General features: G+C 40.6%; 1 protein-coding gene across 4 annotated transcripts in view; it reads left to right on the plus strand.

Annotated features, from left to right (window-relative positions):
• Positions 1-16,104, plus strand: part of LOC119653230 (sushi, von Willebrand factor type A, EGF and pentraxin domain-containing protein 1) — a 131,498-nt gene extending 115,394 nt beyond the window's left edge. For 2 of the 4 annotated variants that reach the window (XM_038057817.1, XM_038057818.1), the window contains exons 13-18: positions 4,771-4,899; positions 5,239-5,343; positions 5,702-6,530; positions 6,593-7,151; positions 7,303-7,413; positions 14,503-16,104. In XM_038057817.1, the coding sequence (XP_037913745.1) occupies positions 4,771-4,899; positions 5,239-5,343; positions 5,702-6,530; positions 6,593-7,151; positions 7,303-7,413; positions 14,503-14,534 (1,765 nt within the window). In that variant the 3' untranslated portion in view covers positions 14,535-16,104. Of the gene's footprint in view, positions 1-4,770; positions 4,900-5,238; positions 5,344-5,701; positions 6,531-6,592; positions 7,152-7,302; positions 7,414-13,532; positions 13,578-14,502 lie in introns of those variants that run through there. The other 2 variants (XM_038057819.1, XM_038057820.1) reach the window with 2 other exon arrangements.

Genomic DNA, 16,104 nt, shown 5'->3' on the forward strand with positions numbered 1-16,104 from the left:
AATTGACAATCATAACCTTTTCTGGGACCGCTAGAATAAGTACATCATTATGCGCGATATTCCGCAGTGGCAGACCTAGTAAGAAGCCCAGTATTCTACCCCCTGTGACGACAGACAGAAAGCCCGGGCCATCAAGGCGTTTCAAATTTTTCAAGCTCTTTGTCATTCCCTTCATCAAATTGTCTATCTTCATAGGAAGACTTGCTCTTCTTCAGACCAATTTCGCCAACCTGGCTAGTAACTTATCGCTATATTCCCTGAAGCTTCAAGTCTTTAAAGAAACTCATTCATTTTGGCAACCTTTGGTACTTTTTCAGCTACGATTAGCCTTTTCATGCGAGATATTGAGGCTTCGATATTGAATTTTGCTAAATTTGCTGTAGTTGCCAATATCCGCATGGAACTTCACCTTATCACAGACATCGGCACTTTGGTGCTATCAGCCAATTAAGAATTCGCGGTCTTTATGTGCTATTATCGGGGTGTGTTCAATTATAGCCGGGCTCTCTGAAAACATGAATATTCCTGATGAAGTTAAACTAACTCTGGTGCTTACTGCCTAGGAGCGCTACCACCACCATAGGAAGACACATCGGCTCCAGCTCATCGACTTGTGGGATTCGTCCCCACTGAAAACCATCCCTCGTTTCTCTGCCACTAACCGGAAAGAACACCATTTAAGCATTATCTCGCAAGATGAGTTTGTTTTTAGACTCTCCTACTTCTATCTCTTATAGCCTTCGTTCTTCAGCAGATTGTTTTGGCTCTCCCTAATTGCGAAGACGATTGTAAGCTAGTCCTTCGAATTGAGCATCTTTCCAATTATACTCTTCGGGCTCACCTTGGACATCAGAGTTTCGTTCCGTTCGGTTGCTATAGATCTTCTAGTATGCTACCGCATCCAGGATAATTTGAGAATTGTCCAGTCTAAAGTGGAGCTGATAGGGTCTGCAGCAACCCCCATGTTCCGTGAAGAACTGGATAGTAAGGTTGTTGATTTCTTCGTGTCTTCATTCACGCCATTCTTGAATATTATGATTAAGTTTATGTTTCCATTGACTCTTCTAGGACTTGTCGTACCCATGTTGCCAGCGGTCGTACTTCGCTTATGTTTTCTCATTACCTAGTACCAGTTCGGCCTCTTATAGGACCTCATCACTCTTCACAGTCTCCGCTGTGTAGATATCTACATTTTCACTATGACATCTGCGGTCTAGTTCTGTGTAAAGCCGGCAAATGCAGTTCCTACTGAGATAGAAAGTACGTGGACCCTATCGTACATTACATTTACCAGTAGAGAGCCCTGTGGTTTCCCGCAGTGAAAATGTATGCCTTCGCCCCTTTCGTATTGAAGAATTTTTCCGAGAGGTAATACTAGGCAAACAGCGCTAAATATCCGAGAACATCTGTTTCAGCTAATGCGCCTTTATTTCGGTATCAATTAGCGGCGCTTTTTTGGTATCCATGGTTAAGACCGCATTGCACCTGGCAGAATTCACCGCAGCTCATCCCGGTTTATCGCCATGCATTTACAATGTAGTGCGTAATGGCGTTTTGACGACGGGCAACAGTGAAGCCTGTCAAAAGGGGGATAGGTTACCAAAAAAAGGAGCTTTGAGGAAAATTGATCAATTATACTCCCTATGGCCTGTTTTACATCCTACGACCTTAGCAACAGTCGATTGTAGATGATGTCTTAATTTTTCTTATTCCACTGGACAAGGAATATTCCTCCTTTTGGACACGCCTTATAAGTATTATCAAATAAATCGGGACTGCCTCCACGGACGACTTCCAAGCTTTGCTGGGCATACCATCTAAACTGGCGGCCTAATAGTCTGGAATATTTCACAAATTTTATTTCTTAGAGAAGGTGCGTATAGGTCATATATCAGTATCGTCGTATACCGAGGCAGTCTCTTTTGCTTCTTCGGACGGCTTTGAGGGTGCCTTGCAAATAGCATCCATTAGCAACATCAGGCTGGACATTACTACCGAGTTTTCCTTTGAGCTTTTTATTAATCCTTCCTCCATAACACGTGCAGGTCAGAGAATTGCAATTTTCCTGTTTCACCAATAGCTGGACTGCATACTGGCCAGCAGTCACCTTCTGGCCATATGGTCATCGCATACTTCTGTGATCTATTGGGTAATTTAGGCTACTTTTCCATGGAAATACCCTTCAGGCACATATGGCCCTCGATTATCCAGCGCCGCGTAAATATTTCTTCCCCAGAAGCTTTCGTCGACTATTAAAGCAACCTATCCACTACCTTGAGAGACCTCCATACGGTGCTTGTTGCTACTTTGGTCTCAATAGAGATTGCCAGGTGGTCACTGTGAGTACGTACAATACTCATCAACTTTCAAACAAATCTCTCTGGCACTCACGATTTTCAGGTCTATTATGAATTCCAGGCCCTTTTCTCGGAAATTGTGTAAACTGGCACCATCCGCAAGTACTGTGTCCAGTTCGCCGAATGTTCCGAGTAGAAATCAACCCCTGACATTCGATTATCTTATTCACTCACTCCGTCACTATCCAAAAAGATTTTCGGCAGATATGATATCGCATTTAACACCAGAAAGTTAGGCATCTGCTCATATTTGGCAAGTGCAGCGTTTTAAGGTGCATAGAATATGTATGTGCTGACTCATCTCACCTGCGTCCTTATGAATCTTTTTTCCGCACGGTCCTGAGCCTGAAAAGCAGAGCCTCTCTAAGCCCATTGCGCTGCTCGACTTATTTGGCCTAAATTTGGCCACCGCGTTTTCGAAATATGAGTACTTCACAAATTATCCCAAATCGATATCTTCTTTCCGGTGACTCCGCGAGATTAAGTCCTACATCTCTTCCCAATGGTTTAGGTTGATTGGTATCAACTCCATTTTCGAATTGTATTAAGGGATGTCTGGGAAGCCTTCATTGTCTGCAATATGCTAATGGTCCACTTCCTCCTTCTCTTCGCATAGGTGGTGTCTAGACTGGAATCAGAGGATCAGACATTGATGGTTCTAAATTGTATACTTCCCACTTATGTGGAGCAAAATCTAGCTAAAATCGAACTTCTCATTATTGATGCGGCTCTTGGTGTCTGCGCTTGTATATTGAATTGATTCAGCATTTTTGACAGGGTATGGCGAATAGTTGTCAAATTATTGCTTGGATCAAGCATTTCGTTAGAACTTCACTGCCCTGAAAATAAAAGTTTATGATACCTTTAGTGGTGCTCTATATCACTCAAGACAATAACATATTGGTCTCCATACGGACATTTGCTCTGATAGTAAGAGAACCTACCCGTTCTGGTATCCATCTTCTTCTAGTAGTCTTTAAGGTCCTCGGACGGTTAACAGATACACAAGATTTAAAAACAAAGCCAATAGAAGATAATCGTAAGGGGCTAAATCGGGAGAGCGGGCGACCACATCAAACCGCCCCTTATTGATATAAGGCGCTCTGAGAAGTGCTCCCTCAAAACAGTCGTCGATGTTCCAGTCACCGATGTGCCGTTGGACCGCATGGTTGGAACCAAATGTCCTCTAAGTCCAACTTATCTAACCGCGGGAAAAAAGGCCTTAACATGGTTACATACCGGTTCGAATTCATTGTTACTGCGACTCAATTTCTCCCAAGGAACCAGGGACCAATAATTCCAGCTAAAGAAATTGCACATCACATTCTGACGTTAGGTGAATCCAAACGCCTTTGATGTGATTTTCGAGGTTTGGTGTCACCTTTCGTAGCGCATGACGGATCCAGACAAATGAAAAATGGTTACACCACTAGCCTCCTCAGGAACCACTTCGAGAAGAACCGCATACGCGTTCATCATAAAGTCACGTTCAGAACCTTTCTTTCGCTGTGGTGGTCGCAACTCTGGATCTCAGTTGATCTAGGGAGCCCGGGGACTCCAGTTGCTTATCTTGTGACACTTGCACTTTGTTTGAACGTATTGACGCTCGTAACAATTGATTTCCGTTCTAGGACAGGGACAAACGGAGCTAAATTAAAGTGAAAGGCGCGCTGGGTTGCGATCACAGAACATCCGCAGGAAAAGTAGGCCTTAACGGCAAAAGCACGCTCCTGGCTGTTCGAACGCAAGATGACAACTGAACTGTATTGGGACAAAACTTTGTAGTCTTGCCCACTCACTTCCGCTCCGACATCAACCGACTGAATGGCGAGAATTTCAAAGAAGAGGGTTCCGCCACCGGACCCTGTATTTTCTTACATGCTTAATTTTCTACTCGCAATTCAGCCCGAACTTTCTGCCCTAATGGGATTTCTAAGCACAGAAGTCCACCCCTGAATTCCCTTCCGCTTGAGATCGGAATGGAAGCTTTTAGTCCTCTTGAAGTAAGATCATGGAGCAACCTGGTGAGTCGCATAATAGTACGCCAGTTGTCCTTGGATTGAGTAAGAGAACTCAACTCAAAACCAGAAAAAATGGTCCCCAGAACATTGCTCGGTAACTGGCTCATTATTTTGATCGAACTCCAGGTTCAAATCATGAAGTTTTTTGATTTAGTTTGGTCCTTTTTGGCCCACAAAACCTTATTGTCAGAAAAAGGGAATACTCGTTGTGGTGGAGTTACTGCACGAAGGCTTAGAGAGTGAGCTCACAAAATGGTATGAGATAGGAGAAGAGAGTGGAAACTTATAAGTGTACTCAACATATTTGAAAAATTTGGTGCAACTTTGATTATTTTTAAAAAATATTTTCTAACTTGAAACTTAAAATTTTCCTTAAAACTTATTTATTCTAGGGAATGCAAAGACCTCCAAATCGATGTAAAATGTGATCACTACCGCGGAGGACAAGGTAACCGAGTGAAACGTCAAACCAGCGAAGATGGAGGAACCTACGTTGTAGACGCCTTGATTCCAGTTGAAAAGTAAGTACCTACCGTGTCAGTGTAAGCCGGATCTTTTTTGACTTCACCATGATTTGATTTTGGCAAACCTGAGTTTTTTTTCCAAACATTAGCACTTTAGGTTTTCTGTTGAATTTGTTTATTTGTTTGGTATCTTCGCTGATTGCAGTGTATTTGCCTATGTGTGTGTGCATGTCGATTATCAATTTTCAAGCACTGTTTTTATTTTCACCTCTTCAAGAGCACACCATCAAAATTTTAGTTGTTGTATTTCAAATTTACTGTTAAGTCTAGCATCATAGGAAATATTTGTTTTTCATTCTGTAAAATCGATATCCACGAAACTATGAAAATTTGTAGAGATGCAGCTTCTGATGATGAGGCGACCGGAGGACGCCAAGGACGTCAAGGTAGACAACAAGCTGGTGATACATATACTTTGGAGATCTCTTTCCCAGCGGTCAAGTAGGTTTCTCAGCTATACCTATAGAGACTATATACATCCTATCTTTTGGGTTCTTGGAAAAGTTTAGGGTAAAGCCTAATTGGCTAGCATGGACCATGGATTTTTACGATTGCTTACTCAAAAAGGTTTCTCCTAACTATCCCTCCCAGCTTTTTGGTTGGAAATCCTGTCATGAATCTTGATTGATTTATGCAGGGGCAAATTTAATACTCATCTTGCTTGACTAATCATTCACCATTTTGCACGTTATTTGACGATCATTTACACGCTTAGCTAACCACTCTCCACTCTCTGGGAACCAGTGGATTGTATCGGTATAAATTCAACTTTCTAAAGTCCTTCTTTATAATATTTTAGCGATCCTGTCTTACACTCATCGACTGGCGAACGCTCGGATGTGAAATCTCTTCTTGAGAAGCTCATCTTAGAAGAAGATCAATTCGCTGTCCAGGACATTCTTCCAAACACAGTAGCCGATCCAGCTTCCTTGATTCTTGCATCAGAATATGCTTGTCCAGTTGGTCAAGTTGTTATGGTTCCCGACTGTGTCCCTTGCGCAATAGGAACATTCTATGATGTTAACAACAAAACATGTAATCCCTGTCCACGCGGTACCTACCAATCGGAAACTGGCCAATTGCAATGCTCTAAATGTCCAACAATTGCTGGAAGACCTGGAGTTACAGCCGGACCTGGAGCTAGATCAGCAGCTGATTGCAAGGAACGTTGCCCAGCCGGTAAATTCTTGGATCCGGAGACAGGATTGTGTCGCCCATGCGGACATGGATTCTATCAACCACGTGAAGGTTCATTCTCTTGCGAACTTTGCGGTTTGGGACAGACTACCAGGTCAGCAGAAGCAACCTCCCGATCAGAGTGTCGGGATGAATGCAAGTCTGGAATGCAGTTGGGCGCTGATGGTAAATGCGAACCATGTCCACGAGGAACTTATCGAACCCAAGGTGTGCAACCAGCATGTCAAGCTTGCCCGTTGGGACGCACAACACCTAAGGTTGGAGCTTCATCAGTAGAGGAATGTTCGTTGCCTGTATGCAGTCCTGGAACTTATCTAAACGGAACACTGAATATGTGCATTGAATGCAGTAAAGGATATTACCAACCTGAGACTCAGCAAACGTCATGCATCATTTGCCCACCAAACCACAGTACAAACAATACAGGAGCTGTAAGTCAATCATCAAACCCCCAAGTCTTGAACTCCTTTTTTTAACACAAATATCTTTTCAGACTTCCAAGGCTGAGTGCACCAACCCATGTGACACAATTACCGAAGGACAAGCCCACTGCGATCCCAACGCTTACTGTATCCTTATGCACGACACCTTCGACTTCAAATGTGAATGTAAACCTGGCTTCAATGGAACTGGCATGCATTGTATCGATGTATGCGATGGCTATTGCGAGAATTCCGGAACCTGTGTCAAGGATCGTAAGGGAGTACCATCATGTCGATGCGTGGGATCCTTCACAGGACCACATTGCGCCGAACGATCGGAATTCGCTTATATTGCTGGCGGTATTGCTGGTGCCGTCATATTCATTATTGTGATAGTCCTTCTGATTTGGATGATTTGTGTGCGAGCGAACAAACGAAAGGATCCAAAGAAAATGCTCACGCCGGCTGTTGACCAGACTGGCTCACAAGTTAACTTCTATTATGGTGCGCATACGCCGTATGCTGAATCGATAGCACCCTCACATCATAGTACGTATGCTCACTATTATGATGATGAGGAGGACGGATGGGAAATGCCAAACTTTTATAACGAAAGTTATCTAAAGGAGGGTAAGTAACTGTCAATTATATACTATATTTCTTGAGCCAGGATTACACTTTGATATCCGAGACGTCATCCCTGTCATTGTCTTCAGATACCACATTCAATACTAGTATCGCTTTCTGCAAGTATCTAAAGAAATATCTTTTACTCATACAGGTCTCCATGGTGGTAAGATGAGCACATTAGCGAGATCTAATGCTTCGCTCTATGGTACAAAAGAAGACTTATACGATCGATTAAAACGACACGCTTATACAGGAAAGAAAGGTAAGTTCCACACGGTATTAGATATTAGCCCTTAGTACCCCCGATCGTATCAAAATTAATTTTCCGTTTGACGACTGAGTTAAGAGGCGGAACTTACCCCAAAATATGAAGGTTAACCAAACACTGAGGTAACTGCTTTTAGGTTTTTCAGATTTGTTGACACTCTTTTGTCAGATGTCTCTTTACGCCCTTTTCACAAGAGCGGTGCTTCGTCAGTCCTAGGAGAAATGACAGTTAGGTTTTCAGATTTTTCCCGAATTTTACCTAGGATTGATACATTACATTTTAGGGCATCCCATTTTTAAATTGCTGGATTATTCTGAACGATGGACAGGGTCTTCCAGAATAAGGATTCCTGGAACGAACTGATCCCTGGGACGGGTTCTTCAAACAGATATCTAATCATTTGCATGTTACTAAGGAGAATTGTGTTGTAACCTATGGTGAGAAAAAGGTGCTACTGTGTATGCCTAAGTTCAAAACAGTACTGAGTGCTGTGTATGTTGGCATCACGAGTGACTTGTGGTAGACATAACAGTATCCTGGAGCTTCTTAGCCTCCCGCATCATGCAATCGTTTTTCGGGCAAAACTGTTCGTATATGAGCGAATTGATGCTACAGTCAGACAGGGTTTTGCGAGTCAAAATATGATTTTTGCGCAAGTCTTTGATGAATTTATCTTGATATCTCTGGTAACAAGATCATCGAACTGTTAGCTTATCTAAATTCTACCAATTGGATTGAAAGGTCGGAACCATGATAGTGTTTATTATAATTTTTGGCCTTGCCAGGACTTCGTTATCTCGGCAATCTGTGGCCCGAATAGGAGAAGCTGACCTTCCTCATGCGAGTACGATTAATTTTAGGACGAGGAATTGTTCGAATTGGGACTTTTCTAAATCTAAACTTCAAACCATTTTTTTGTACACTTGGATGTCAAGTATACCATCCAAAGACCCTACCCCAGCTTTATGCTAACCACATAGGATACAGGACTGAATTTTTATTTGACTTGAAACGAAGACTTTTTGGAAGAGTTTTCTCCAAACAGGAAACGTCTTCAGATTCGTGATGTGGGAAGAAAATTGTCTGAATAGACTTGCCAGGGAGTAGGAGAATAGGCCTAGACTCTGAATTCTTGGAACTACAATTCCTCCCATTTACTTAACTCACTTAATCAGCTCAAAGTTTGTGGTGCATGTTTGATTCTATCAGTTTGACATCTAATCTAGGATGTTTATCGAAGTGGTTTTCAACATGTTGACAATAATACTTCAATATTGTTGGCAAAATTTACGTTAATTATGAAGTTCTCGCATGCGATCGACTGCGGCTGACACTACTGGTGCCATTCTCAGTCCTCAGGAAACCTCAAACCTTTCTGGCCCCGCATACGCAACTACCGTATTTCCGCCCAGCTATCTCCTCCTTTCATTAAATTCTCTGGCTCCTCTGCTAACTCCCCAAAACTATCTTCAAATTTATTCTGCCGCTACTTTTCCTCAGTTTATGTTCCCTTTACTCACTCTTCTTCTCTTTCACTAATGAGTGCAGTCTGCTCTGACTCTCCTACCATTCCCTCCCGGGGTTCTAGGACCTTAAAGGGCCCTCATATGGTGTGCGCAGCGGCCTCCGTGGAGCATCCACCCTATTGACGACCTGTGAGAATGTCTCGAGGTTCCGAAGGGTGTTAACCTCCGGTATCGTGTGCCAGGGAGGCTGAGTCGACCACTTCCTTGAGCAGACGCAGCATGCTGGTATTGCATGACCCTACTCTGATATCCAGCGGGGAGCCGCAGACTCTCCCCGTACAACATCTCCGTGGGGCTGGCCCTGAACTTCTCTCGATGCGCTGTGCGAAGACCGAGGAGGACAAAAAGCAAGGACCGCGACCACGACGGATCGTCGCCAGCCATTAAGCCGGTCTTTAACGTTTTGGCACCTTTTTGGCATGCTAGTAAGAGGTATTGCATCAGGCTACCGCGTAAACCTATCGATAATTGTAAGACAATTCTTGTATCTTGTGGATGGTGTGGCGCCCGGTCGAGCAAAGGAAGATTACTACTTCCTTTTTTACGGGCTTGATGATCTTACACTTCTGGCACGCGATGTACTGTCTGGCCCAAGAGTTTGTTCATGGATGGCCAGAAGGATTTTTCGGTTCGTCGTCCTGAAATACTTCCTTCCGAAAATCGGCGGAAATAAACAGCCTGTGTCCCTTGTCTGAGGTCTCGCAGGATAAGTAGGAGTTTGAGCCGAAGATAGGGAATTCTTTGAACTTGTATTGGAGGTTCGTCCCGAGGCCCTGAAGCTCTGCCTCCTCTTTCTATGCCTCCGCGATTCCTGTGTGATCGACCGCGGCGGGGACTGTAACCTCCGAGATTCGCGACAAAGCGTTCGTAATGACGATGTCTTTTCCAGATACGTGTTCGATGTTGGAAGTAAACTGGCTGATGAAGCTCAGTTGCCGAAGTTGGCAAGGAGACGCTTTGTCGGGCTTTTGTTTGAGCGCAAATGTAAGAGGCTTGTGGTCCGTGTGTACAGTGAGCCGCCTGCCCTTAAAGGAAAAACGGAAGTATTTAATAGAGAGGTAGTATTTAGTATAGGCGAGTAGCTCACGATCGTATGCGCTGTAGTTACGTTGAGCTGTTTCGAAAAAAAGCTCAACGGTTGCCAAGTTTGGTTAACCCGTTGGTAAAGAGTGGCGTCTGCTGCTGTGTCTGAGATATCGACAAAAAACCGCTAGGGGTGCATCTGGCCGAGGAAATGCCAAAAGTATAGGTTCGAGCTGTTGGCTGACAGTTTCAAATGCCTGGACACCTTAGTAGACCATACAACCTCGCGGGAGTCTTTCGTTTTGGACCTAGTAATGTAAGCGTTGAGAATGGCTTGGTGATGAGTGGCCTTGGGCAGGAAATGACAATAAGAGTTTAACATGCCGAAGAACCTTCGCAGATTCTCCATCGTGGTTGGGAGGGGAATGTTCTTGACCGCTTCAACCTTATCTGGGTGTCATTTAATTCCGTCAGGGGTGTCATGTAGTTGAGAAATTTCACCTGCTTTGGTAGTAATTTGCATTTTCAACGTTTAGAACTAGTCTGGTCTCAAGGAGACGTTGGAAAATGTTCTAGAGGTGGTCCAAATGTTTAGATTCGGAAGAAGAGGTGAACAAAACATCATCCATGTAGAGGAAACAGAAGTTTAAATTTCGTAGGACAGAGTGGATGAATCTCTGAAATGTCTGCACAAGCCAAATGTCATCCTGGTGCCCTCGAAGAATCGGAAAGGTGTGCAACTAACCGCTTTCGGTACGTCTTCGGGAGCGACAGGGATTTGGCCAGATCCAAGGTTGTGAAAACACGGCAGTTTATCAATGCAGGCCCCTGTAACCTCTGCAAAGCCTACATTCACCGTTTGGAATGGATAACCAACATCTGTTGGAGGGTCTACATATACACCGTTTCATAAGATCAACGAACTCTTTCTTTGCAACGGCTAGCTTCTGGGGTGAAAATGGACGCACTGTTGAGAAAATTGGAGACCCGGTAGTGTTGATGTGGTGATTCACGTCACCGGCTGGGAGAAACTACTTTCAGTAGTGATGTTGCGATATTTTCGGTGGAATGCGCGAGTGCGATGGTCGGCAATGTCCTCGAAAACAATGGAAAGAGTGTCGTTTGTGCAGGTAGAATTTTTTCCTATTAAGGCTTAATTCTTTAGGTTCACAAACAGTGACACAGTTTGCGCATAAAATAGGGGGCTAATGTCCGCCAAAACGAATTACCAGCGCAATCCGAGGCTGACGTCTACCAGCTTGTAGCCGTAAATGCGGATGGGAGAGAAGTTCTCGGCAGCCAGTCGCAAGTTTTGCGAAATTAAGGTTTTGGGACGGTGTAGAAGACGAACCGGAACCTCCGCGCCCGTGTCGACCAGAAAGCAATGTCTGCTCAGAGGGTACTTATAAGGCGATATGGTAGGCACCAAGCGAGCCTAGTTTTTTGCTGTATTGAAATTGCATCCGGTGGTACATTTATTGTTTAAGATCCGATGAGGGTTCTGGGGTGCAATCCTTGACTGCGATCGTGGTCTAACTCACGAGCCCAAAGTACCTAGGGTTGCCGTCAGTTTGGAACTGCGTCCGCGAGTGTATTTACCATTGACCTAAGGTCTCCGACCCCCGACGTGTGTCTCAATACACTTCCGCGCCCACTGGGCGCGTGTACGCCTCTTGGACTTTGTTGCCCGTGGCGGACAGCATCCCTAGTGACCCCGGGTTCGCACAGGCTAAGATAGCGTGGGGGCTGTACGGGAGCCGCTGCAGCCAGAGCGTTTTGAAAAGCTCTGAGCCGAAGTTATCCCCAGCTGCCTCATATCTTGAAACAGTTTGCTGGGGATACATTCGCCCAATGTCAGCTCGTTCATAAAGTGATTCAGCTTCGCTTCCTCAGTTACTGACAGCCGACATATGAGCTGCTGCTTGAGCCGGTTGTGGGGCCGTCTTCCAACACGTCCGCGACTAGCCCGATGGTCTCTTCGTCGAGACCGATCAGCGCATGATTAAAGCATGTGGGCGAAGTGGTGGCGACTTTAGCAAATCAGCATAACGTATTCTCGATGATACTTGTGTCTAGAGTTTCTTACGTTGATCCGTTTTTAGGCGTCACTTTTTCTTTAGTATTGGTTTCAGCTCCTGTTGCAGTTGGAAACGTTATGATCTTCTGGACTTTATTTGCTCCAAGCAGATTCTGAGTGTTTTAAGTGTGTGGAGTCTGGTTTCAAATCATTCCTTGTCAATATTTCTTCTTTGAGCGGTCGATGCGCCGTTGATGATGATGAAGGCACTTATGTGGGTTGTCAAACGAAAGGTGCAGATTAGCGCTTTTATAATAAGCCTAAATGATACGTTCGTTGTAAGGGAGGAGAATCAGAGATTAAAAGTTGCAAGCACAGAGAGGACACATTTTCAGAAAATACCTGACTAGAAAAGCTATTAAACGAGGAACGATACTGAATAGTTTGGTGCAAATACTACTATTATTAATAAAGTAATCGCACCTCAAAGTAAATGCTTCGTTTACATTTTCAGTGTTCTATGACATTATGGTTGAAATGGAAGAGAGTTAGCCTTCCAGTTTTTGTGGTCCGTGTTCGAATCCTGGTTGCGCTAAGCAAGTTTGCCTCACCTGAAATGTCCAACTTCCAGTTGGCAGCTAATTATTTTTATCCTTGCCGGTTGAAAGCTCCTTCTAATAGTTGATTTTGTTGATTGGATAACTGCCAGAACTTGAGGACATACTTTGGAATCTTTTACGTTTATCTTCATCATTAGACATTAACTTTAATCCATTCGCACTTATGGATAGGCGAATTGCAATCTATTTAAAGCATGCCAAAATCGAGTAATTTATATGTAGCTGGTCATCGGCTTTCTTTGCTTCAATGGTTGGAAAAACAAGCTCTCGATCGAGTGCGTTCCTCTTTCTTTACTAGTTACTTCTTGTCTTGCATTTATCTTTTTTTACTAACGCATGCCAACTTATTTATTGGTAACCAACTCGATACTCGTTGACTTAGCAGTTAAACTGTTTCCTCCTTATCTTAATAAACGTTTATACTACTATTATTGTCAGATGGTATTATTCTCAAATAATAATGCAAAAATGAGGCCTCAAAACCGTTCAATTACCTTCAGAATCTTGCAGAGTTAATTATACTCCGCTTATGAATTCTGGCAAAACAAGAAGGATCAAACACCGTTCCGAGAAATGAAAAAAACAATAAATTGAGATAATAATTCATCATAAATTGAAGGACGTTATAATTTGGAAAGCTCTCCAAAAGGATGAAGATATGTGCTCTGATTTAGGCAATACAACATTGGAGTTTCCATTGCTATAGAAACCAGAGAGTAACTCACACCTCCTATTACAATACTTGTCATAACTTTTTTTACTATAATTAAAATTAAAGCACTAACTATCTGCCTTTTAACTCAGAACTATCGAGGAGCCAAAAAATTATATTATTCTAAAACCCGACTTGAAAATTTCAATTTATTTCCTGTTCCAAAATAACTAATTCTAAATGTGCTGCTAATTTCAATTCAATCAACCTTATAGGAGATCCTTAGGAACATCATTTTTGGAAAAAAAGGACTCAAACTGGTAATTAAACCTTTATTAATTTACTACTAATCATAGCGCTTCTATGTGGCAAATTAATATGGTGGCACCTATTCAATAAGCAGATTATTTTTTTTCCGCTGGAGCTAACTCAAATCTCAAAATTTTTTCAACTACCAGAAATATTGTCATTACAATGTACAAATCTACAAAATTTAATTGGCATTTAAGTGCTTGTTATATGTCCAAAATGTATCTTTAAGGGCAATGTTTATAGTTTTCAAATGTACGAATCAATAAGGTTGAATCATTTTCACAAACTGGTAGAATATTTGTATAAAAGTGCAGACACACCAAACTTAGAATGATTAGCAGCATTTATTCCATGAAAATAAAACTTACCTTCTGGTTTTTGGTTCAACAAGTTCCATGCATGTCGCTTAATGGCATACTCCTGAAATGGTTCTGGTTTTTGTATATTATGAACACTATGTCCAACGATGGTTTTGCTTTTTTATATCAATACAACTAGATACTCAGAATACTCGGTTCTAGCTCCAAAATTTAATGGTACACGATTCTCTCATAATATTGCTATTTCCTAACCACACCCCAGACATCTGTTCCTAATTATTAAACATATCCACCATACCTCATGATTATATATAATCAATGATTATATGTAAATCATATGACTACATTTTGGGTCCTTGGTCCTAAATTCTTTTTTTTTGACACCAAAATTGGCTTCTCGGATATTAATATAATTCATGCAAACTTCAGTCATTCCAAAAAAGTCCAAAGATTACCAATCAAATGAATAAATATGGTTTAAGTAGTTTCGTATGGGTTTTTTGTAAATATCATTTTTTCAATATTTTCTTTCAGAAAATAAACATAATTTCCATTTCGAATTGGTTCCTGCAAATTATTATAACATTATTTATTTTTTTTTCTTTATTTTCAGAAAAGAGTGATAGCGACAGCGAAGGACAATAATTTTATTACAAAATTTAATTAGCTATTTAAATAACATAAAATATTCTCAAATAAACCGAAAGCCAACATAAATCAAGTATAGCAAATAAATATCATTCTGGTCATTGATTCCAATAAATACATAAAACTATGCGGAAATATACAACTCGAGAGTCAGACAATACTATATATTACGTCCTGAATTTCCTTCAAAGGAAATATCACTCGCATCCTGCTATATTCTGTCTAGAACGCGTGAACTGTTTTAAAAATACTCACATAGCTAGAAAAGCTGAAATTGTTAAACCAATTTGTAATTAAAACGTAGGAAACGTAAAATATACTTATTACAATTTCTTTTTATTTTTCTATATAGTATCTTCTATTATTTTATTATTATCTTTTAGTTTTGTTTATAATTTGCTTCAAACATTGTATTAATTACCAAAGTTGTTAAGTAATCTAAAACATCTTATCAAGTAAACAATGAAATACAATGCATTTCTCCAATTCAATGTTGATACAAATCTATTATCTTGTATTGACATTTAATTTGTTAGTATTTATTGCAATATAAAACTCTGCTCTATAAACAATAACAATTCAGAGCGAACCATCGAAATAGTAACCATTTGCAATATAGACTATACAATAATATTTGGACAAGTTTCGTAATCAAATATCACATATTGTATAATAATAACAAATTCAATCATGTATTACGCTAGATTATGAATTTGTATCTAAATTTTTGCACGTTTCTCTTATTACGAAACTTTTCTGAATTATAATAAAAGATGTTTAACATTACCAACGTACAACAATCTTTCAGATAAAGAAAAGAAAGTTGTTTCGTTTTTTTCTTTTTATTTTATCTTCAATTTGTTTATAATTTGTTTTATCTAAACTGAAATGTAATCTTACTTCTTAGTGCTTTTGTATCGAATTCTATTAGGAAAGAAAGTCAAGATGAAATTATATTTATAAAAAAAATAAATAAAAGTTGTTCATATCATTACTAGGGATAGAATTTGTATCTTATGTACTTTATAGACAGAAATAAAACTTAAATTTAAAGTAACTATCCAAAATATAATATTTATGTATTTTTCCGCTAATATTTGTATTACATTTATCTAATTGTAAGTTATATATATACGTGCCCTGTTAAAGAAGAGAATGAAGTGTTATTTTTTATAAAGGTGGCTACATATAGTCAGGTTTTTTGTGACTATTGATTATCTCGACTTCTTTTATAAACAAAATTAATCATTCATAACTATATGAATGATTATTTTCATAAGCAATAGTTTTATATCTTCGCATATATAAGTTTGATCATCTGTTTTGTTTTTAATTATAAATTCGCAAAAATCTAAGTACGTATAGTATACTAAACAAAAATATTGTATTTTTGATATATTTTCTCGTTTGGATGCTATCTGTAGTCTCTATTTGATAATGATAATCGAAATTGATAAGAAATTTATGTTCTTTTCATTTTCAAGTATTTTGATACTGAAAATGAAAATGGACTGAACAATTATACAGAATAAAAGTATTTACAAAATAAATAAACACTGTATTTCTT

Source organism: Hermetia illucens, chromosome 3 (genome assembly GCF_905115235.1).
Source record: "Hermetia illucens chromosome 3, iHerIll2.2.curated.20191125, whole genome shotgun sequence".
Taxonomy (NCBI): Eukaryota; Metazoa; Arthropoda; class Insecta; order Diptera; family Stratiomyidae; genus Hermetia; species Hermetia illucens.